Source organism: Rhopalosiphum maidis, chromosome 1, assembly GCF_003676215.2.
Source record: "Rhopalosiphum maidis isolate BTI-1 chromosome 1, ASM367621v3, whole genome shotgun sequence".
Classification (NCBI taxonomy): Eukaryota; Metazoa; Arthropoda; class Insecta; order Hemiptera; family Aphididae; genus Rhopalosiphum; species Rhopalosiphum maidis.
In genome coordinates, this window is record NC_040877.1 from 61540568 (window position 1) to 61566789 (window position 26222).

Here is a 26222-nt window from a genome sequence, read left to right on the forward strand (position 1 = left end):
CTATGAATATGAATATACTATTATATATGTATTGGGTAGGTATAGGTACTAAGGTACTTATAATTCCGCCGGTGGTGCTTGAGCTGTCATGGACGAAACGGTGACAGGAGCGCGGGCGTCGGTTTCTTTTTCCATGCGCGTCGTATTGCGCATTCGCGAGCGGCCGTCGAGCAGGAGCAGCACCGACCGGACGGATGCGCGCGCGGTACCGCCGCATACTTTCGTTGTCTTGTCCCATTTCTATAATCACAAACAAAAATGGCGTCTGCTCTGTCTTGTTCGGATGCGATTCGCGTTTGTTGACGTATTCGCGTTGAATTATCGTGTCGGCCGATTGAAACGACGACCGCACTCACAGGCGTCGGTATACACCAATTCCTGTGATACCATACAATCGGATTGCATAAAACACATTTTGTCGTCTGCATCACACACATACAAGGTACGTTGTTTTACGTTTTTGCTTTTTTATTTATTAAAAATTGTTTACGTTTGTTTTGTCATTTATGGCCCACGTCTTCCCCTCCCTCCCCCGAAACTAGACGATAATGACAACGACGACAACAAAAATTTATTTTTTCGTAATGTAATTGATTTAATTAAGAATAATACGATATCGTTATCCGCTTTGAGCCCCTGACCATAAAATACTTTTTTGCGTCAATAGATTATCGTTGCACATCCGTTAATTACGTGTCGTATGTGAGCGTGCGTGCTTACGTTTGCGTGCCCTCTATATATCTACGGCTGGAAATTGGAATTAAACCGTCGCGCGCTCGTGCGTGTGTGTGCGTTTGTGTGGGGACAATCGTTATCAGAAATACGCACTACCTATAATAATATAAAGGTCAAATTATGTCGATTTTCCTACGACCCTTACCATAAAAAGAAGTAAGAAAATCGTTTTCCATCTCGTACGGGTTCTCCGTATATATATCGTTCTAATATTATGGTAATGATAATTATTACTTATATTATCGTTGTTTTAGTTTTGAAAGCCGATCAATACATCAGTATTAGCATTTGCCTTGTTTCATAGCATTGATAATATCTGAAAAAAATTATTTTTCGTTCGTCAAAATACTATTTTATTTTGTCGCGTTCTTGCTATTACTTTGCGTTTTTCCACACAAATTTTCCCACACAAATTTTCCCATGATAGGACTACGTAGTTTGGTTGTTATTATCATAGGCCCAATTTGAGTTTTAAATTTGGGAGGGCTATTATAATTTGTATGTATGTACTGTGTGTATGCTCCCTGAGATGTATAAAGGTAGATGGAAATATTTACAAACCATTTGGGGGGGTATGATTGATTTTGAGGGGGCTATGCCCCCCAAACTTCCCTCAGATTGCGCTTATGTTTATCATTACTATTAAGCATGTTCTAGTGATGCAGTTTTGAGCAACCCGATTACTAGTTTAGTGAACAACAATATATAATAGTTTGGCTAAACTAGTAACCAAGTTACTTAAAACTGCATCGCCTAATACTGCTAATTATTATTTTTGATAATAAAAATTTAAGACATAACAATTTTCTATTTTTTGTTAACGATATCTTCGAAAATAGAACACGTTTACACGAGTTTGTTTAACCCACAATCCAAGAAACGTTGACTTATTTAACGTTTACCCTAGGATTACAATAATATTGATACAGAGATAGACACCATTCGTTTTGTAAAATCTTATTGCGTGATAAAAACAAATCGATTAAAAAATGAACGATACGATATGATATAGTTGGTACACTCGCAAGTCACGATTAATAAATTAATAATATGTAGCGTTCTTTATCGTATTTAAATATTTTTTAAATTACTTGTTATATTATTATTAATATTATTTAGGTAGCCTTAATATTATGTACCTTGATAATTATAATTAGTTCTTTAAACATTTAACATAATTATGATAGTGATAACAGGAGTTAAAACCTTCAATGTTCGTTATCTTTATAGTTAATTTTATCGGAGCCATACAGACTTTAAGCGCGAGATGGATGATATTAGTCTATGCATTTTGTTACTATACTGTCTCTGGTTTTTCGTTCCCCGTCGTTTCTGAGGTCATTAAAATATTATAAATTTTTCAGTTACGGTGACAGTGAGAGTAATTTCTATAGTTGTTAACTATACTGATATTAAATTTTATTAATTGTCTTAAATTTTTTTGTTCATTCTAGTGAAAAAAAATTTAGTTTTTCGTATTCATTAATTTTAAAGATTCTGTATACTATACTCATAATACCATATATGTATTGTTTATTTATGGAGTATAATCTTGTAACCCATTTCGTAATGTAAGAAGATCTGCAGATTTCCTAGTTAACACTTGTTTGTTCTACAAATGTAAGTTTTATTCATATGTAATAAAATCAAATTTTCAAATTTACTTTGCATAGCTTTTATAAGATCAGGCAATTGTTTCATTAATTTAATAAAAATTATATTCATAGTGATTATTATTTATTGTGTTAAATTCAACCTAAATTAATCTTGTTTAAATTTAATAAAACAACTAAAGTTTCAATTTTGAATTAACCTAGTTAGTAAAACCTACTCGTTTTCTCAATGATTTTTCACGTAGATATAATATTAAATATAATTATAATATGTTAATAATTAATATGAATAAATTATAGAAAGAATATTTATCAACTATTGTTTTGTGGATTTCAGATCAGTAAAACCAATCTTTTAAAAACAATTTAGGTGTAAATTTGAAATATTTATATTTATTTATTTTTATGAATTGCGTTTTAGAACTAGAACACATTAATCTGATTAAATGTTTGCTGTCAAAATATTTGGATAAAATATCTTTTAATGGAACAAATTGTGTTAATTCATTTAGTACCTACATCATTTATTAAATAATCTATAAACATGTTATTATAAAAAAGCTTTTACGAATTGAATGATTCTTGTTTGCCCTCGAAAAGCAATTTTAGAAATAATAGATAACATGTAAATGAAAATCACTATTAGGTCTTCCTAAATAATTATACGCGCTCAACCAAAACATTCATTTCCTATTGATGTCTGTTATTGCTACTTTGATTTGTACCTTAACTTCCTCCTTTCTTTATTTTTTACATTTTAATAAAAATATGGAAAAAATCGTAAAATAAAATAATAATGAAACATTCTTATTATAAACCATATAATTTTGATGAACCATTTATGTTTTTATATAATTTAGTGTATTTAATACATTTAAAATTTTTACTATTTATTTTTGGTATCATTATTTAATGAACTTAAAAAAAAGGAATTTATTCGTGGTATTTTACTAACGACGAGGATATTAATTGTGTAGAATTTAATAATTTATTGGCACTCTTAAAGTCATAATACGAAATTGAGTATCTCATAGTTTCTCGCTGTTTCACGTGTCTTATCATCTGTCAGAATTTTTTTTCTGATGTTGATAAATATTAAGTAACAACACAATCGCGATTCGCATGGTATTGACGTTGACATGTTTATGTAAATTATAGCATATTGGCATACACTCTAAATCTATTCTTTCGTAATTTTTAGAAAAAACATTTATAATTTGTTATCGATTTATCATACAAACTAATTTATTATTTACTTTATTTACTGTGAATTAAATGTCTATAAAAAATTTCAATACATATTTTCAGACGAAAATGCAATTTTGGATGAAATAATAATATAGTGTATACTGTATTAATTTAGTAAACATTAATATTTCGAAGTATTTAAAAAAAAATATGTGTGTGTGTGTGTTCTTATATAAAAATAAACAATTAAAACTATTCTCAACAAAATAATTAGCCAGTAAACTGCAGCTATTTCACAACATGTTCTCATTTGTTTTTTGTAACACTGTTGATAATAATATAGTTGTTGAAGTGTACGTATCTATTATTTTATATGATAACTTTTATTGGTGGGATTTATTTAATTTAAACCGTTTAGTAGTAGATTTTTGATAACAAATGGTTGTACAGTTAATATGAAAATAAATAAATGTTTCTATCTGTTGTATGTTATTTTAAAATATCAAAATTTAACTAATTGTAAGTAATAACTATATTATAGTATCAAATTATATTTTTTAATTGACAAGAAATTTATTTTTAGTTGATAATTTTAGATTCAAATGTAATTGTAATAATTACTACAGATTTATGAAACTTGACGAGCAATACAAATCCTAAAAAATTTTAAATATTTTCCCAACAAACAGAAAATGTCGTTTATTGTTAAATATAATTATAATTATGTATAATAATATTTAAATACAGCTAGATTTTTGATTCCTGTTACGTTCATTATAAGTGTAGTGTTCAACCGGCAATAACTTGTTTTTGAAAAAAGAAAAAAAGTTCTCTCAGTCAAGGTTGTATGTCTCGCGTAGGTGCTTTGATTTTGTTGTCGATTTTTCTGCGCATGTCGGTCGTGGCCTGTACTTTCAAAATCGCGGATCGTCTGATTCGTCGTAGCCGTTGTTTACATTTTGCCGGTCACCGTTGATGTTCATCAATCGTTGACCGTATAGTAATGCCTACATTTCGTGTATCAGGTGACAACGAAGGGTATTGTGTAATTATAACAATGACGATATTAATATTATTATATTGCAAAACGTATACAGTCGCCGATACCATAATATTATTATGGCGAGAGAAGGGAATTATTATAATAGTACATAATAGCTGCGATCGCGTGGAAGGCGTAGAAGAAAAAAATATTTAAAAAAAATCCTATTGACGAAAATTACGCAGTTAACGTCGACTATCCATGCAGGCTAGATCAGACCCTGAGAACGACGACGGTTACAAGCATAGAAATTAGGAGCAACCTTGGTAGTGCCCGAAGCGTATTTTGTCGTTTTGAGCGTGTCCCCGGTCCCGCGCTGCTAGTGCGGTCGGAAGCTGCCGCTGCACCGTATTTTACGAGATACGTTCGTTCGGATCGCAGTGTGACCAACCGTTGTCGACATACCACGCAACGGCGGCGGCGCGGAGTTTATTTTTTTATCGTTTTTTCACGATCCATTGGCCGCACACGAAAACACATCGGTCGCTGCTCCCCTCCCATCGTGACCCCTTCTGTAGACTTGCCCAGCAACAGCAGCTGCTGTTGGCTCTCGACCATGTCTTGCGCGTGTTTATTTTTATATTATTGTATTATTATTATTATTATTATTATTATTCTTATTATTATTGTGTGTACCCGCCGCCGGTGTGGTGTTAGTACCAACTACCAGTTCCGATTTTTCTAAAATCAATAATCTCACTACAATATTTTTATTATAATAAATATATTACTTAGGTATTCAATACATGTATGTTAATCTAGATTTGTACAAACTAAAAATGCATAGAAAAAAATCATCAGTGAGCGTGGGGATGAAAAGGGTTGACCTTGTTGGTGTTGTGAGTTCAGGAGGGTTGTCCGATTGGCCCCAAATAAGTACCGACTAACGATATTTTGTTTCCCGGCTCAGTCGACGACTTTCACGTTGCATGCAGCGGTCAAATGTCAACGACCCCGTCGCCGTGTCGTCGTTGCGAACGATTTTCTGCGTTACTATTTTTTTTCATCTTTGGATTGTTGTTTTCCGCCTTTTTGCACAACAAAACTATAATAATAATAGTAGTCCGCGTAACGCACGTGACGGTCGTAGTTTTTTGGATGGAAGGGAAGCTTATTGACTGATGCAATTTCCATCGGTTATTATCTTTTGGATGTTTCGGTAGCAAAAAAAAAACAAATCTGTGCATAATAAACCTATCTAACTGTAACGGACGCAGCGGCAATTCCGCGGCGTCGTCGTCGGAGGGGAAAGTCCCGTTGTTTGCGCGTGTAAAGCGTAGCGAAAGGGAACTAAAAAAGAAATACGAAATACGAATCAAAACATCACGCATTCACGCCATAATTATTGTATTCGTTGGCTACAGTGTGACCGCCGTGTCGTCGGCCTAGGTCTTACATTCCGCCATTGTACATAGTAATATATCGTTCATACATTGTTGTACGCTTAAAACGTATACGCACAATAAAACTGTATTTACTATGTAGTTACTTTCTAATTGTGCGCACCGACATGAGGGCCGCGATCGCAAGACGTAACGGACTCTGTTTCATAACAATAACAATAACAATATTATAATAACAACAACAGATGAAATGTTTTTGGCACTTAATTTCGTACTTTCGAGGTGTTTATAATATATACATTTTTATTTCAACGACCGTACATGAGCACGGCAGTAGTGAAATAATATTACAAGTTTGAAGTTTTACAAATTTAGCAATCACACACATATTATTATTCACTCACTCACTACCCTTAGTTATCGAGCCATGACCGCCACCGCCGTCTACTGTACAATATTATTGTAAATTATACAGAGCGAGTGTGGTGCGTTTTATCGCGCGCTTAGTACGCGTCCCAGATCAATTTTTATTGTCGCGCCGTGGCGAACGGGCGACGGTAGTTGTGACGGCGGTGTCTAAAAAGGAGGTGGTTGTGGCGGCGGCAGCGTTGCTTTGGTAGTGCTGGTGGGGTTAGGTGGTAACGTCGGCGACGGCGACGGCGACGGCGGCCGAGGGAGTGAAGATTGGCCGAACGGAATAGGTGAACCGGATCGGCGGCGATTGGCTGACAGTAGAACGATGCCCTCTCGCGCACCGCACGGTCGTGCTCCTGTATTTTTCGGCGTCGTTCGCGTTTTCGTTCGCCCGTCGTGTTTTCGTTCATCTCTCACAAAAACGCGAACACATCTCCACCCTACGAATATATTAAAGTCATTATAATATTGTTATTATTTTTGTTCAACGAAAATCGACAAGAATTGAGCATAAATCGTTTTAAATATATAAATATTAACTATTAAGTACTTAATAATGATAATTAAATGATAATACATACATTGTTACAAATAATATGTTAGTATTAAGTGAATAATCTCTAATAAAAACGCGTCTGTGTTATTAGTGTAAGTGACAAATATCTTAATCTCTGTGGAATATTGGATATACCAGTCTGAAGGTAATTTATTATTGTTATTTTTCTTTCTTGTTCGGCAATAACAGTATTTTTATTATTTTTTCAATCAGATCGTCACGTAGTAATTTGGAATATTTTCACTTTGCATAATCTAGTATTATACTACTAAAGTAAGATATAAACTTCAAATTGTAGTGTAAAAATGCAAATAAAAACGTTACGTGTTGACAACTGTTTTTTCCTTTCTAAATGTTTGCCTAAAAGATTACTTATGAGAGATTTAAAAACATTTTCTAAAACCATTTCGTTAATACTCATAATTTAATTGGTGTTCACACTTAATATTTTTTATAGTAATTGTTAGTAGTTTTTCATTTCAAAACATTTTATAATATGTCGTGAAAATATCGACCCCACGGATCGATTTTTATTTTTTACAAGTAAATGACATTTTGCAGTGATGTCGTATACTATTGCGAATTTCCCGTAAGGCTGTTTTAATGTTGGTATCACTGTGCTTAATTCTGATATTTTTGATAATGTTAAGCGCCAGTGCGACATTTAGATATTTTTGGTTCATTCAGATTTAATTGTGTTAATATTTGTTTTGTTGTTTGTAATTTTTAATAAACAAATATGTTTGTTAGGACTCTAAACTAAGTTACTAAATTGTCTGGGTATTAAAATATAATATGGGGTATATATAGGTATGTTTTTATTATGTTTAATTTTGATATTTTTTTAAATTATATATCTAATAAAATTATAATTGATAGGTATTTGTGTTTTTAGATTAAATCCCATATTCTATCAGAAGTGCACCGTGCACCTAGTAAATTTAAAAATTTAACTTAGTCTTATCATTGTATCTGAAATAGTATGACTCGCATACTTACTTTTGACATTATGATATCAACTTTAAATTAGATTTTCCTAAAGTTGGACATTCTAAAAATACGACAAAAAATCAATTTTATAATTTTTTACTGTAGTGATGTGAACAATTTATAATGATTGATTATGATCATATTTTTGAATTCTCTCACTGAACCTATAATATTATTTTAAATAGTAAGTTTTGAATTTTATATTAAATTATATCTATTGATTATGGTAAGATACTATAATAAAATTACTAGTACACACTTAGGTATGTAAATCAGGAAAAAATTTACAACATTTTATATTTATTTGAATTAATGATGAGAAATATATTAAAATGATTAATTGTGATCATAATTTTGAACTCTCTCACTGAATACTTAAAGTAAGCTTAAAGTAATCTTTATTTTGTCTTAATGTTCTTATAATAAAGTTGTATATAATAATATAGAATGATGAGAAATATAATTAATGATAAATTATGAACATAATTTGAACTCTCTCACTGAACCTATAATATTATTTTAAATAGTAAGTTTTGAATTTTACACTAAATTATATCTATTGATTATGGTAAGATACTATAGTAAAATTACTAGTACACATTTAGGTATGCAAATCAGGAAAAAATTTACAACATTTTATATTTATTTGAATTAATGATGAGAAATATATTAAAATGATTAATTGTGATCATAATTTTGAACTCTCTCACTGATTAATTAAAGTAAGCTTAAAGTAATCTTTTTTTTGTCTTAATGTTCTTATAATAAAATTGTATATAATAATATAGAATGATGAGAAATATAATTAATGATTAATTATGAATATAATTTTGAACTCTCTCACTGAACCTATAATATTATTTTAAATAGTAAGTTTTGAATTTTATATTAAATTATATCTATTGATTATGGTAAGATACTATAATAAAATTACTAGTACACACTTAGGTATGTAAATCAGGAAAAAATTTACAACATTTTATATTTATTTGAATTAATGATGAGAAATATATTAAAATGATTAATTGTGATCATAATTTTGAACTCTCTCACTGAATACTTAAAGTAAGCTTAAAGTAATCTTTTCTGTCTTATATACTTATAATAAAATTGCGTGTAGTAATATCAAGTGAGAAATATATTTATTGATAAATTATGAACATAATTTTGTACTCTCATTGAATGAAGTTCAGCTGTTCCAGTTTTATGTTGAGTACATTTTTTTTTTAGAGTAAATTGACCTATTATCTACCTTAAAAGTAAAAACATTATTTCTGTTTTTTTATTGGCTTTTTACAATATTTGTACTTATAAACAAATTATTAATAAATAAAATATTAAAATTTAATAATATATATAAATTATTAAAAAAAATGTTTAAAAATTAAAATATTGTTAAATAAGCTGACAAGAGAACACAGTTAGTGTTTTACCTTTAAGTTTACAAATAGATTAATTTTCTCTAATATTTAAGGTAAAAATACAAAACTGTAACTACTAATTCCATGATATGTATAGCGTAAGACTAAGACATCACATGTGGTTATAGCATATTTTCAATATTATTTTAAATAGTTGATTATTTATACTAAATGTGTGTATGTAAATTAGAACCCACTTATTCAACACAGCATGTCCTGTATTTCTCCTACTACATAAACTTATTGTGCATTAGGTATATGAATTGTTTATTTCTAATAAAAAAAAAATAGTTGATGTTTTGTGTTCACTAAATTATATTTATTGACTATGGATATGTATTGTAGAGTCTATATTATATTATATAGTAGTTAATTAATGATGAAAAATGTATTAAAATGATAAATTGTGATCATAATCTTAAGTTCTCACTAAATGTACTTTTTGTTATAAACATTTGTTTTATAAAACACATGTATAGCGATGTTTAGTTATAGTGATTAATAAGATATGTCTATACTTGGATGAAAAGTTAAGATTAGAACATTTCTAACACTTGTTGTAGGTTGTCATATTTATAGGATCTTATGCATATTATACATAGTTATTAACATCCTTATTTAATTTTGTGTGCGTTAGTAAAACATTGTTTAATTGATACTTTATTTCAATATAAAATTTAACAAAAATCAAATATTTATACATGTAGCCATGTAGGTACTTTCTTAATTATGTTGAATTCTTCAATTTGATTGTTTTCTTTGATTGGTAAATCATTGAACAATTCTATGTTAAATAAAACATGAATATTTGACGTATAGAACATATAAATGATAAAATTAACATTTTACTCTTTCCAGTTTTATTATATTATTGTCAACCACTGTGTTTAAACAGATGTCTATTTTCATACTGTTTATTAAATCAATCTGTTTAGTATTATATTGTAAACACCTGTGGTTAGGTTAATGTTAACCAAGAGAGTATTTGTTAATATATTTTTTTTAATGTTTTAGACTTGGTATATGCATCAATTTGCCAAAGAATAAACGGTTATAAGCCTAATGGTTATAATATGTGTATCTAATATAAATGATTCAAGCGCTGTACAAAAAGAGGTTAGTTAATTTTTTCAATTTATTTGATTAATTGTTAAATTGTTTAGCAATGTTTATTAAACGGCATATTTTTGAATTATCTTGTTTAATGATATACATATTATAAATAATAGGTACCTATAAAAGGTTTCTGATTAAATGATTATCAATTTTACAAGTACTTCATACAAGACATCCTCCGATTCTTAACCTAACTCTAGGTTATTTAAGTTAACCATATTTTTAATTTAATATGAATATATATTAGTAGTATCTACGAAAACTAATTATTTATCATTTGTTTTAATGTTCATAACATTTTTCATGGTTAAATAAGTAGGTATTAGGTAATTATATAAATTACTTTTTTGTCTTTTGTATTTTGATAATTTTGTTAAACCAAATTAAATAACATTTTTTATAACTTTAGTAACCCTATACGATTTTATAATTCTTTTTTCATATTTATAATGTGTTGAAAAAAAAATACAATTGATATTTATTATTAAGTGATTTAAAAAATATATTTTCATATAGTTTGCACATTTAGATCTTTAAAAATTATATTATTTGTATTAATATTAATATTAAAAGAAAAATGTTGCTTAACATGTAACTTTTATTACCTTAATGTTAATAATTATACATTTTTCTTAATGAAAATAATTTAAAAAAATTATAAAATGTATGTGTCATTGTAAAGGAAATATTCTATATAATTTACCTAATTTATCAATTTATAATATCTGTTGAATGCTGATATCAATTGATCATACTTATTACTTGATATTAACAATAGACAAAAATTCAACAAATTATATAACTAGGCTTTGAAGGAGTAAGAACGAATGACACGGGTCATGGGCGGTAATTAGTGATTATAGTCTAGGTTTAGGATGTTTATGATTTTGCATATTTTTTTATGTTGTCCATAGCTTCCATTTTTATATAGAAATGTGTGTTCATATTATCTATATTCAAAATATCAAAATTTTATTTTGCATATAATTTTATATTTTACCATTTTTATTTACAAGTGCATTATTTGTGTTCTTTTCTGTTTTTAAGCGCATATTTGTCGGTTTTTGATGCAAAATGCTGAAAAATATATATTTTATTAATCGAATCTGAAATAAGTGTGATTATCTGTATTTGTCAAATTATCACTTATTTATTGTTAAGAATTTATTATGGTTATACTGTGTAAAGGTACCTACTTAAATATTATATACATTTCAGCACCAATAAGACGATAATTTACAACGAAACATTTAAAACAAACAATAATTATTCAATGTAACTCTTTTTAAAATATGTGTTTTTAATATTTAATTTAATTTCATATAGTAAATAAAAAAATTTGAAAATGTAATGGACAATACAACAAGCACATAAAATTAGCATCGGCCTAATTTGTTTATATTCTATTAAGAGGACGTTATATCCGCATCTGTTTTTTTTGTCTTAGTAATGTAGATCATATCAAATTTTCATTTAGCAGAACACATTCTGTGATGTTAGTTTTAATATTAGAGTAAATTTACCTATTATCAAATTTAAAGGTAAGAATATTATCGTGGGCATCTCATAGGCTTTTATTGATATCATAATTTATAAGTGAGTTATGGTTATGTAAAATATTAAAACTTTAAAATGCTCGTAACTCACTTAAATATCGAAATACCAATAAAATCCTATGAGATGCCCTAGATAACATTATTACCTTTAAGTTTGATTATAGGTAAATTGACTCTAATATTAAAGCTAACATCACAAAATGTGTTCTGCAGAACGAAAATTTACTATGATCTATATTAGTAAGACAGAGATAACACATGCGGGTATAACCCCTTCTTAATTAAATTTGTCTCTACATATGTATTTATTGTATTTTTTTTGTCCACATTTCTTTATTTTATAATGCATATTTTTTAAAATGTTCACGTATATTTAGTTGGTTTTTAGTGCATATATGCATACATATTCATACATTTTAGTTGCATAAACATTTCTAACCCTACCCTAGTGATTACAATGATATTATAATTCTAAATTCCTCTTATAAAAGTAACGCAATAAAAATAAAACAATAAAACACTATAATAATATAATTATATAGATAAATATAGATATAATTATGGATATTGGGTTCCGTTCTTCAACAACAAATTAAATAGCATAATTATAATATAAATAAAAATTTTCAATAATATTTTTATTTGACTTAAACATTAGACTTCAATGCAATCATTTTAAATAGATGCCCCCTGAGCCAACAATTAGCGGTCCTCAACAGGGGCATTGCCTCGGTTGCCTCTGAGGTTGTTGTACAAAACACATGTATAGATTATTATGTTTTGATTAATTAATTTATTTTGTATTAAATCATAATCTATCAACATTATTTAATTTTTAAATTTTTTTTTGTTAACATTTAATTTTAAATAAGAAACAGAACATTTAAGTATTCATACAAATAACAAAAAGTTATGGTATTGTAAAAATTAAGATTTTCAATTCAGATAACCACTAAACTGTATCTCCTTTTAGGGAGTGGCTTTATGCCTCCGGAGGTAAGATAGGTATTGATTTATTTCGATAAATGTTGATAAAATATTTTTTTTTTTTTTTTTGAGGTTTTACTGTAATATTAATCATAAAACATCCTTTTTATTTTTTTACATTAAAAACATATTATATAGTAGCATTGCATAAAAATCTTCTCCTTTTTTTGTTTTACTTAATTGAAATTGTAAATAATAAAAATAACAATTTATAAATCAGGAGTACATGTATGTATATGAATAACCCCTAAAAAAAAATTGTCTCATTTAATTTTGCTGTTATCCATATTGAACCCTGTTTTATTCTCTACACTTTTAGAACAATACATATAAATAATATACATTTAACAATATATAATTTATAGCTATTTCTTTTAGTTACAATATTTTTAAGTTAATAAAATATATTATTTTTTTTCAGGAGGAAATAAAGACAAACGGAAATAAGAGCTTGATGGTAAGTCAAACAAGTATTTTTTATTTAGTTCTATAAAATAAATGTTTTAACTATTTTAAGATTTAAATTTAAATATCTATATTAGCTTTATTTAAATTAAATGGGGATTCTTATTAAATATATATTTTTTATTATTCATTCTTTTTTATGCATATATTTTATGTACTAATTTATTAAGAGATACTGTAGATTCTTTAGAACCAAATATATACAAACAACTTTGTAAAAAAAAAAAAAATGTAAATATAAAATATTTTATTGATTTTATTTCTGATATAAAGTATTTAGATAATTATCTATGTTTATTATTATTAAAATTATATTATATTATATTAGAGTTTAGTTCTTCTATAATGTTTTGTATTATATATATTTATTTAATATTAATAGAAGTTCTATGATGATTAGTTCATAATAAAACTAATATAAAATAAACTTTTAAATTAATTTTGATGCTTCTAATCATTCATTTATTATAATATATTACTAATAAATTTAGTAAATTTATTGTATACACTTATCGAAATTTCTAATATTTTAGGATGATATTGTGTGTGCCACAAAAGTTACCTTACCATCCAACTTAAGTTGTAATAATGCTTTGTCTTTAAGTACAGGTAAAGAATATAATATAACAAATCTTCTTAACCTTGAGTGTTGCTTATTTAAAAATTATATTAATAGAAATAATATATATTTTTAAATTTATTAGAATGGTGTAATGTCATTGATAAGGCTGATCACTTTGCTGTAATAGCAAGAAATAAGATTACCGGGGTGGTAGTTGGAGGAGGAGCTGGCTCCCTCTGCCATTCCCGACAATCATCACCATCGTTTGTGTTGCATTTGCCCACCATCCCCCTAAATTGGTCTGTGATATCCAGCTCAACATTTAGATTTACTAGAGATCCTCCGTCCCATCAACAAACACAGGTAAATTATTGAGTTTTTCATATTTTAACTGAGTGTACAGTTAAATACTAATATTATTTCATTAATGAATGTAATACTGATTTTAAATTATTTAGATTTAAAGTAAATACTTATTATATTATCATTATTGTAAACTAAATTACTACTAAGTATGAAAATATTTCTTAAAAACAAATTGATATATTTTATTAATTGTTATAGGATTTGTATGGTACGATGGTAACTGCCAGTGACGTTGATAGTTCTACAAGGGGGGGAACTGGAAAACGAACCTTGCTGGCTTGCTACTCTGGTGCTCACATTAAAGATGTTACTACTACTATTAGTTTTAGGGTTAAGTCTAATTGTTCAACAAGTGATAATGACAGTGATGATCAAAGCGCAATGTACAAAACCATTCCATTTAACAAACTTTATGTTGATCCGATCGCACAGTACAAACGAAATTGGGGTATTTCCACTGTATGTCGTTTGTTAGGAGGTGGTGAAACAACTCTGGCATCTGGTAACGGTACAGCTACAGCTGGTTGGGGAAATCCCGGCACTACACAAGTACCCGCATCTGTCACTGGTACTTCGAACTGGAATACAAGTCCACTTGTTGATGGCCAATCTCCACCAAATGCTGTCTCTAATGGCCCTTGGCAACAAAGCCCTCAGTCCTCTAGTACCAGCTCAAATAATACTAGTCAAACATCTAACATAGGTATTTTAGAATATTATTTATTTTTATGTATTGTTTTAAGTAATTATATTAATTATGTAATTTATTAATAGGTAATAAAGGACAAAGTTCAAACCCTGGATCATCAAGCGGCAATGGTACTATATCTACATCACAGGCTACTAATCAACAAAATACTACATCATGGGCTCAGGCAGCTGGAAAAAATCTACCTGCCTCTTCAGTACCTCAGGTTACTGGTAATTCATCAACAACAACTACTACAGCTAGCACTACTTCAGGCGCAGTTTCTAATCCTCAATCTAGTAATTCACCTCCAACAAATGGTGGGAATGGAGCTACTAACTCCTCAACTAAACAACAATTGGAACAAATAAATACAATGCGAGAAGCTTTATATGCTCAAGATGGATGGGGTGGCCAACATGTTAATCAAGATAGTCAGTGGGATGTTCCGCATAGTCCAGAACCTAATACTAAGGATGGACCATTAACAGGATTAACTGGTGGTCCTGGATGGAGCAAAGTCAATAATGGTACAGATTTGTGGGAAGCAACTTTACGAAATGGTGGACAACCTCCTATACAAGTAATTTATTATAAAACTAATACCTTAATATTAGAAATCTATAAATTGTTTCATTATTATTTATAGATTCCAGTACAAAATGTATCTAAAACCCCTTGGGGACATACTCCAGCGTCCAATATTGGCGGTACTTGGGGTGAAGATGATGATGTTAGTAGTGTAAGTGGAGCAGAAGCAAATACAGGCAATTGGGGCATTAATCCAACTACTACTATGAGCAATCAGTGGGGTCAAGGACAACCTCCTCCACAGGGACCTGGTGGTCCAATGTGGGGAGGGCCTCCTAAGAAAGACATTGGACCTGAAGGTCAATCCTGGAATTCTGGCAATACTGCATGGAATGATCTCAATCGGCCACCAGGATCTATTGATCAGGGTCCTCATCGTCGAGACATTTTACCAAATGGAATTGTTGATCATAGGTAATTTTATATGCAAATATTTTAGTTAAGATAACCTTTAATTACAACATTTCTATCTAAATAATACAAGTTAATTATTTATATTTTATTTATTTATTAATAGCAGAGGAATTGGTAGTGATGCTCGGGGTGGTATAAGTGGTCGTTTGAATGGTACTTTATCAGGTGGTGGTGCTGGTATGGAACCTATGTGGGGTGGACCACCACCACATCACATGCAACATCATGTTCAACCTCCATCAGTTGGACCACCACCTTCAGTTATAGCTACACCAGGTGCAAAACTTGGACAAGGACCTGTGCCAGGTAGTTTATCATTGTTTTAAATATTATATTTAATAATTATAAGTAACTGGAGTTTAAAGGTTTGAATTTAAAAGCATAATAATAAATACTTGTTCGTGTAAATCAAATTGTTAATTAATATAAAATTTATAAAAATATGATTGCATTTTAATGCTTTGTAATTAAAACTAATTTATCTCTTAGTTTATAACTATATTAAATTTTTGATTTATGCCTTACATGATTTTATGAATTTAATAAGAATAACACTAATCTACTTACTGGCTACTAACTTGAATTACTTGATGTCCGTATATGTTCTGTTAACAACATGTATGGAATTTATTTTAAAATTCATTTTTACTTTTTAATATATTATTACTTGGTATAAATTACTACCTAAAATTGAATCATTTAAAAAAAAAAAAATTATTTAAAATGTAGGTCTATGTATCAGTTATATTTTTTTCTGTTTTAGAGCAAGTGTTTTTTTTTATCTATCAACATATTCATACATAACTAACATAACATTTTTAATACTTATAATTTTACTTTTAATATAAATTTGTAAATAAAAATATAACTTAAACTCATTGTTGTTCATTAAAAATAAACATTTTTACAAGATATATAGATTTAAAAATATCTATTTTGACTTAAGCATAGTTCTTTAATATTTTTTTCATTAGATTCTGATACATTCTTACAGGAGTATATTGCTTATAAAAGTAAAATCATTTTAGTATCTTATCTTAAGGGTTATATTAGCACGTTATGCAAGTTACAACTAACATTTTAAATTAATATAATTCTTTTTATTTATTAAAAATTATTCTATTCTATTGTATAGAAGTTTAATATTAAATATTTCTTAAATATCATCAAATATGAAATATTTTAAATTTTGATGTATTAAAATTTAAAAATGGTTTTCTTATAGCTGCTAAAATTTATATTAAAAAAAAAAAAAAAAATAGATTAAATATATAAACTATTAATTATAGTTAAATTTGTTTGTTGTATACTTCAGATGTATTAGCTTTGTACATGTTTAACTATAAATATCTATATAATTTATTATTAGTTATATTATTGATGTTGGTGCATGATTTACCAACAGTGATTGTAAAATAATTATAAATCTTCAAGCCTTACCTTAGGTACACATTACATTCTGGTTTCTATGTATTTTAGTTAAGCGGGTCTTCCTTAATATTGTATATAGATTATTAAAATTCACGTTTTGATCTATACATAATTGGTTAGTAAACGTATGTTCCATTATAAACTAATATATTTATATCTTTGATTTAAAAAATTCAATTGTATTATATTTGTCTATAAAATTAATGAAGGTGGTGGTTAAGTTAAATCATTTTATTATGAGCATATTTTAGGTATTATATAATGACTGTTCTATTATAAAAGTATAATTAAATTGAAAATATTTGTTAATAAGTTATGTATGATAAAAAAAACATGTTTTAAGATGTTAACTTTGTCAAATGCAAGAACTTATTTATTTTTAGTACAATATAATTTTAAAATTACTTTTCATACATTTAAATTATTTCTTCATTTAGAATTAGAATATTTTGTTTTAAAATTTATATTCGAAAATTATTTCAATTCATGTGTTAATATTATTAATTTTTTTTTTTTATGAAAATGGTATTAATTCTAAAATGAGATTGTCATTTTTAAATTAATACTATTAATTTATTATTTATGAGTAATTATAAATATTTTTTATGTATAAAAGACCAAAACAACCTATACATTTATCAATATTTATTTTTTAAAAGCTTAATTAGCTTAAATTTTTATTTAATGCTTTACTATTGTCATTGGTGAATACTAATTTAAATATTTACATATCATATACATGGTTGTAAATAGATTCTTTATGAATTGAAGCAAAAAGTTCTTTATGCTGTTTTCAGTAATTAATCAGTGGTCAGGACCACCACCACCCAAAGATTTAAATCCTATGAATAACAACAACAAAGGAAATGGATGGGAAGAACCTTCACCCACAGATCACAGGCGCAATTTATTAAATTATGATGATGGCACATCTTTGTGGGGAAATACTCAAACTAGGCCCAATGTGCCTGGCGGTAAGACAACCAAACCTATTAGTGTTTAGTTTGATATATTATAGTCTATTTTTATTTGTTTTTAATGTTAAGGTTAGTTCCCCTAATTTTGTAGTACCGAGAATAGTTATATAGTTATATGTTTAAAAGTGCCAAAAAAAAAAAAAGGTTTGAAGATTTATTTGTATAGACCATAAAGCACATATTATTAATTATTCTGTATTCTGATTGAAATACTCCTATCTTTTCTATCTTGTCTTTCTTTTGTAATTTCATATATATATTTTTTTTTTAACTATAATCACATAATTGTATTAAAAATCTAAGATTTGCTATACTTATATTATTATAAATAGGAAATATTCATGGTTAATAACATACTGAGTAAAGAAGTTTTTTAGAAAATTAAAATATTTCTTTTATCTATACATTTTTTAATTTTGGATCTATTAAACATAATTATCCTATTTCAAAATGAATAACTTTGTTAATAATAATAATTTATTTTTAGGTGGTTTATTGAGCACTCAACACAATATGAGTAAACATTGGGGTAAAGCTGATATGGCTGCTGCAGTGGCTGCTGCAGCTGGTAGGAATAATAATGGTTCTGGTAATATGGGTAATCAATGCCCCCCAGGTGTTCCACCAAATAGGGCAGGTATGCCACCTAGCAAAATGGTTGATCAACAACAGTTATGGCCTGGAAATCCAAGGTAACTTTAAACATATTGTTTTTAATTAATATAATTTATATAATATTAATTATTTTTAGAAATGGTACATGGGGTGATGTTGGTGGAGGAAGTCAACATGATTTGAATGTTGCTGGTCCTTGGGGTGAAGATAAAATGGGTTTAAGTGGAAATGCAGGTGGTCCTTGGCCAAATTCTGAATGGGGACCAGGTCCTAAATCTAAAAATTCATGGGGTGATTGTGGTAACAATGATATGGATCAAAGTTCTTGGGGACAGAAGAATATTGTACGTGTTTTTAATGCTACTCATAAATTTTAGTCTGTAAATACAATTTAATTTTTTTTTTTATTATTTAGGGACAAAAGAATCAAAATAAAGATTATATATGGCAAAGTAAATCATACAGAATTCTTGCTGAAATGGGAGTCAAGGTACCTAATTTCAACTAAGTAGTATTTCTACTCAGTTTTATTATATCTGTTCAATTATATTTTTATAAATAAAAATAAATTTCAGAAAGAGGATGTTGAAGCAGTTACACGTTCTTATAATATTAGTATGGAAGAAGCATTAGAGTTTTTGATGTCTACTAGAGGTCCTGGAGGAGGAGGTTTAGATTCATGGAATACACATAGTGGTCGTGGCCAACATCCAGATGATCAAAATCCATTTGATCGATCTAATATTAATCAACAACGATTCAACTCACAACAACTACCTTTTGCTGTGCCATCTGTAAGTTCAATTAAAATCTATAAATATTTTAATATTAAGTATTCATTAACTGATTAATTTTTAATTAAAGATTGGAAATAATTCTAACCAACAACAAGCCATGCTACAGAAAATATTAGCCCAACAGCAGCCACCTGCACAACAAAATACAATGCAACAACAATATTCTCAGGTATGGATAATATTATATTGTTTATATAAATTGTAACCGACAATTTTAATTCAGCTTAATTTTTATTATCTTATATTTAGGGTGGCGGTTCAAGGCAAATGCAAAATCAACCTACCGCACAACAGTTAAGAATGTTAGTGCAACAAATTCAAATGGCTGTGCAAGCAGGATATTTAAATCACCAAATACTAAATCAGCCATTGGCACCACAGACATTAATTATGCTTAATCAGTTACTGCAGCAGATCAAAATTTTGCAACAGAATGTTCAAATACAAGCAGCCGTTGCTAATAATCCTAAATCTGGCCCTGCCATGGTGACAGCTGCAATAGCCATCAATAAAGCCCGGCAACAAATAGCATCACTACAAGTAATTTGCGATTAATATCTCGTTGGATTACTGATATTAATTAAAATCATGTAATTATAGAATCAAATTGCTAATAATCAAGCCATGCATATGAAAGCACAAGCCCACCAAAATCAGTCCAACTTTTCTGGTTTATCTGGTTTAATGGGTGGTCAGGTCGGTGATTTCTTCAAAAATGATCCGTTAACACTTTTACAATCAGGTTTTTCTGATTTAGCAATGAATAAAGATTCTCAAATGGTAGGCTACATTTTGTTATTTTTCCAATTATATATTTTATCTTTACTGATTGATCACATTTAATATTACTGTTTAGAGTGGACAAGGATTCCAAACAAGTCAACAATCAAGGTTAAACCAGTGGAAATTACCTAATTTAGATAAAGATGATTTAGGAATGGGCAACGATTTTAGCAGAGCACCAGGAGCCAATTCTAAATCTACTCCTGGAAATACTTCTCCTACCTTCAATTCATTACTCAGCCAAGGAGACGGGTAAATTTGATATTATATATTTTGTGAATCTTTCTGTATAAAAACTGATCAATTTTTCCTGTATTTAAAATAAATTTAGATTTATACCTTTGTTATATTTAATAAACAAGTATTTAGTAATTCTTTTTTGTTTCATTTACCAAATAATTTTAGTACTTGGACTAATGTTGGTGCTCGTTCTGATAGTGGATGGCCAGACAATGCTGAGGACAATAAAGATATTTGGCCCAATAATGGATCAAACTCTCAGTCTAATTCTACGTCATCCGCATTTGCTACTGATCTTGTGCCCGAATTTGAACCAGGAAAACCGTGGAAGGTGATTATTATTTGATTTTACAATGTGTAAATGATAAGTAGTTAAAAATTCTAAGTACTTTCTTTTAATAACTGAGAAAAAAGAATTAAAGAACAAGAATTTTTATGCAAATCTAATTGTTAACATAATTGATTTTAATTTTTTGGTGTAACTTGAGAACAAATAACTGTAGAAACATTTTATATAAAATATTTCAACTCCTTTTGAGCTATTTTCTATTTTTTTTTTCAGTTTTTTTTTTTTATATATAAATTTCAATTAAAAATAATTTAGTTTGCTGGTTACAAATGCTTAAAATATTAATACAATGCTAGCTCCTTATAAGTTATTAATTTCCCAATTAAAAAATATTATAAATCAATAGTCACAATATTTTTGTTATAAGCTATTAATTAAATAATTTTAACAAAGTTTGTGGCAATTTTGAGTTTATATTTAAAATTTGAAAATGTAGTATTAAGCGTAACATATAAAATACAATTTATTGTCTCCATTTCTCTCTATCGTTTGCACATTCTTCTGCGTTCCTTATGTTCAACAATTTCAAGTCTTCTTGTACTCGATCTATCCAAATCCATCTGTCAAGGCGTTCTCTAGGTCTCTTTGTGTTGGGTCTCCATTTAGTTATTGATCCAATCATTCCTTCTGATCTCCATACACGACCCGCCCAACTTCTTGTGCTCTTCAGAGACTCAATAATGTATGTTAGGTTCCTTATAGAGGTTATCCAATTTTTCATTGTTTCTTATTTCATACTCCCCGTTTAAAATATATATTATTTGTAAAAATATCTTTTCATTGAATTTAGTGAACCAGATTAGTTAATGGTATCTAACTTAGTTTAGATATATTAGAAAAAGAACTATAAAAAAAATTACCTTAATATTTTTATTTCTAGATTTATCATCCGTTTCTGATTTAAACTATATTAAAAAAATGTTAAAACCTTTATAGTTATTATTATTTAGTAATGTTTTTTTTAAAATTACAATGTAATATATCATATTTAAAATCAATAATATGCAATGTTTAAACAAAGTGTTCCAACAGTTATTAGTATCTATTTAATTTCTTTATTTAGCTTTTGGTTTTTATTATTTGATTATTGTTGTACTAAGCAAAATATTTGTTTTGATATAAGTTTGAAGGTATTAAAATAAAATGATATAAAAATAAGATAAGAAAATGTAACTTAAAATTAATTATGAACTTTTATTAGTAATCACTACAATCATCATTTATAATTAAAATAAATTGGCAAACTACTGAGTATGTCAAGAAATCTAGAACTATATAATTTCACCTTAGGGTATTAAATTTAAAAACTGTATTAATTTGCAAATCATTATAATTTTGATATATTTCAATAATTTTTAATTGGAGTATAAAAAACTTATAAGGAACATTGTATTGAATGTTAAACCTTTTTTATATTAAAAAAAAAAAAATTACAAATTTAAAACATCTATAAATAGCACAAAAATGCAAATTATTTTATAATTGTATATCACATATGTTTGTTTTTGATTATAAATTGTATTGATTAAATGTAACTTTTATATTGTAGGGTAATCAGATGAAAAATATTGAAGATGATCCTACTATTACACCTGGTTCAGTAGTGCGTAGTCCACTATCATTAGCAGCCACAATTAAAGACTCAAATAATTCAGACTTGTTCAACAGTGGTGGAAAGACTTCACCAACTAATTCTCAATCAACAGTTGATATGCCATTAACACCTTTGTCTCTTTCATCTTCAACTTGGAGTTTTAATCCACCTCCTTCATCTACACAATCATCATTTACTAGGTATGCAAACATTTAAATTTATAATTTAATTATTTAAAACTTAAAAAATTGTTTTTTCTTTTAGTCCACTAGGAAAAGTGAATGGACCAAAAAATAATTGGGCTGATAATAATCCTGGAAGTGATCTTTGGGGTGGTGTTTTAGGATCAAGTGGTAAGTCTCGTGGACCACCACCTGGACTGACTGGAAGTTCCAACAAAGCAGGAAATGCACCTAATAATGGTTGGCCTCGATGGCCTTCCAATAATACTTCATCATGGCAATCCTCATCTAATAATGTAGCTAGTACATGGCTATTACTAAGAAACTTAACACAACAAGTAATTAATATAAAAACAATAATTAATAATTAACCTTATATTTTATAAGGATAATTCAAGTAAATCTATGTACACGATAATATATTTTATTTTTAAATGGATCGTTTGTATATTTATTTTTGATTTAACTAATGTTTGAGTAATATCCACAATAATTATCTAAATATTGCTAAGTAAATTCAACTCAAAACTATATGTTAATCAAATATTTGAACATCTGAATATAAGTAATCCCCATCATTATTTTTAATGTTTATATTTATTTAATAGATTGATGGATCAACATTAAAAACTCTTTGCATTCAACATGGACCATTGTTGAATTTTCATATGTATTTAAATCATGGAATAGCATTAGCCAAATATTCAACTAGAGAAGAAGCTAACAAGGTAAGTGATTTTTAATATTTTTGTCCATGAATATAAGTTCATATGTTTAAGATAATCAGTTCACCAACATTTTGGAATAAGGAATAATTAATAATTTGCAAATAATATGTCTTATGTATTAGTTGATTCTGAGTAGAAACTTTAATTTGACTTAAAATCACATTTAACCAATGTTAATGAAAATAGCTTTTTATATAATTATTTGTTTAAAATCCCTTTTCGTGACTAATATTTAATGAATTCTTAAATAAATTTCTTGTTTTTATTTTCTTGGGATGTTAAAAATGCAAAAATTTTGCCAATTATTTTAAAAATATTTGTGCATAGCATTTAGTTAAAAAAAAATGAATTTACACTCGGAAACTACAATTTAACGTAACAGTCATTTTTTAAAAGAATTATATTAATATACATTATGTACCCTAGTTACAGTATCCTAGTATAGTAGTATATAAGTGTAATTTATTTTAAGATTTTGAAAATAAAATGTGCCATGGTATTAATTATTTATAAATAATGTTTTAGCTACAATATAATTTAATGAATCATTATTAATGACTAACTAAATATAATAATTCTCTTCATAATACCATATTTATTCTAAGAGAAAATAGTTTTTGACTAAGAAAGTAATTTGTATATTATATTATTATTGATATATAATTATCAATATTTTTGTCATGACATTATGATGTATGCTCTTAAATTGATTTGGATTTTCTATTAATGTTTTTAAATAATTGAACATGATTAAAATATATATATATATTTATTGTGCTTAAAGAGAATGGCCATAATTAGCTTAAAATAATGTCAAGTATAATAAATTAGAGTATATACTAATAATAAAGTACAACAATTGTTTCATGGTTTTAATTAATAAGTATAAGTTAAGTAAGTGAAAATATTTTAACGTTTCTATGTTATTTCATTCTGGATACAAAAAACTTTTTTAGTGTGTAAACAAAATTAGTAATTACTTATTGTAAATAGAAATTAAAGAACTTTTATTTATATATTAGATATCTACATTTTACTAGCAAAATATCTATACAAACATTTTTGGGGGCCTGATTGTTTATTAGGCTCAAGGAGCGTTGAACAATTGTGTACTTGGCAATACAACAATATTTGCTGAATCACCTACAGATGCTGAAGTACAAATGCTACTTACACATCTGAGTGGTGGTGGGGGCAACACAAGTGGCAACAATTCTGCTCAACAACAACAACAGCAACAACAACAACAACAACCGAACTGGAATAATGGCCGGAACGGAAATATCGGCAACTCTCAGGGGCAACAGGGTTCAGATACTTGGGCCAATAATCAACTGTGGGGTGGCAACAACTCTGGACCTCCTGGTAATACATCCTCTCTTTGGGGGGCTGGAGCTGACCAAATTGATCCACACCGCACCACTCCATCATCTTTAAATTCTTTTATGCCTGGCGATCTTTTAGGTAGTGAAACAATGTAAAGATAAATACGTGTATATATATGTATATATCTACATATATATTTATACATACAATCCTGACTTATAACAGAGTCCAAATTTAACGTCATTTTTATAATAAGGTCTTAGAACACCATGAACACTTAATCGACTTATTTATTAAGCTTAAAACAAATCGAGCCAAGTTTATATTTTAGATATTATATAATTTTATTCTGCTTGCCATTCGACTCTGGGTAATCGTTTTGGCAGCACACCTATAATTTTTTAAGACTTGAATGTTTTTATTTTATTAATTTATAATGTGAGTTCTTCTTTTTATTTTTAATTGTATACTACCAAAGTAAATAAGGATTAAAAATTAATTTTAATATTTTAGTAGTTTTGTGACTTTAGACATTAAGACGGTTACGGGGTGTTTTTAATTTATGAATGAGGTTTTTAGTGATTAATTTTATCATGTTCACCAGCTACAATATTATATATAAATTTCTTCCTATGTTTTTTTTTTTATTATTAAAAAAGGAATTAAAAAGTATGATTATAAATTGTTTTAGGATAGTGTTAAACTTATAGGTCTAAAAATATTATGTATATTATATATATATATATATATATATATATATTTAAAGTAAAAGATGAAAAGAAAAAAAAAAGCAAAAATATTATTGTCCATGTTGTTATTATTGTTGTGTTTTAAATTAGATGGTTAAGTACAAAAATATCTTCCCTATAAATATTAAAAGAAAATTGATAATAATGTATATGCGCATGTGTTTGTATATGGGCCTTCATGTATTTGAATAGATTGTTACTAGTACAAAAACAGTATTTCGTGTTAAAGACTTAAGCGATGACCAACCATAAAAAATTGTTGCCTAATTTTTTTTTTTAGATTTTAATTTCTTAGATTATTTAATGTTAGGAAATTACACAATTTTACCTTTTAGCATTTAATGAATTGTTGGGCATATCTTTAATTCAAATTTATAAATGAAGGAGTGAAAATGAAAGATAAA

The 26222-nt window shown here is 27.8% G+C and overlaps 1 protein-coding gene across 7 annotated transcripts; it reads left to right on the plus strand.

The window, feature by feature from the left end:
• Nucleotides 1-208: 208 nt before the first annotated feature.
• On the plus strand, nucleotides 209-25704 carry LOC113560183 (protein Gawky). Of its 7 annotated transcripts, none has more exons than XM_026965961.1 (23): nucleotides 304-442; nucleotides 10317-10418; nucleotides 13383-13418; nucleotides 13960-14035; nucleotides 14131-14351; nucleotides 14553-15057; nucleotides 15129-15625; nucleotides 15692-16047; nucleotides 16151-16353; nucleotides 18276-18452; nucleotides 18943-19147; nucleotides 19207-19414; nucleotides 19486-19560; nucleotides 19646-19864; nucleotides 19935-20036; nucleotides 20117-20407; nucleotides 20468-20647; nucleotides 20724-20902; nucleotides 21056-21221; nucleotides 22789-23033; nucleotides 23098-23353; nucleotides 23624-23743; nucleotides 24829-25704. In XM_026965961.1, exons 2-23 carry the CDS (start codon nucleotides 10365-10367, stop codon nucleotides 25222-25224), a joined length of 4767 nt encoding a protein of 1588 aa, XP_026821762.1. In that variant the 5' UTR covers nucleotides 304-442; nucleotides 10317-10364; the 3' UTR covers nucleotides 25225-25704. The 7 variants fall into 7 exon arrangements, with proteins under 7 accessions (XP_026821757.1, XP_026821751.1, XP_026821744.1 ...); XM_026965964.1 differs by lacking the exon at nucleotides 304-442 and adding an exon at nucleotides 6668-7036; XM_026965956.1 differs by lacking the exon at nucleotides 10317-10418 and having other exon boundaries at nucleotides 209-442; nucleotides 21089-21221.
• The last annotated feature ends 518 nt before the right edge of the window (nucleotides 25705-26222 follow it).

Bases quoted from the DNA above. Each gene is read 5' to 3' on its own strand.
- LOC113560183 (XM_026965943.1), top strand. From the start codon at position 284: ATGCGATTCGCGTTTGTTGACGTATTCGCGTTGAATTATCGTGTCGGC. The intron at 14,352-14,552 runs GTAAATTATTGA...TAATTGTTATAG, and splicing joins CGTCCCATCAACAAACACAG to GATTTGTATGGTACGATGGT. The intron at 16,048-16,150 runs GTAATTTTATAT...ATTTATTAATAG, and splicing joins AATGGAATTGTTGATCATAG to CAGAGGAATTGGTAGTGATG.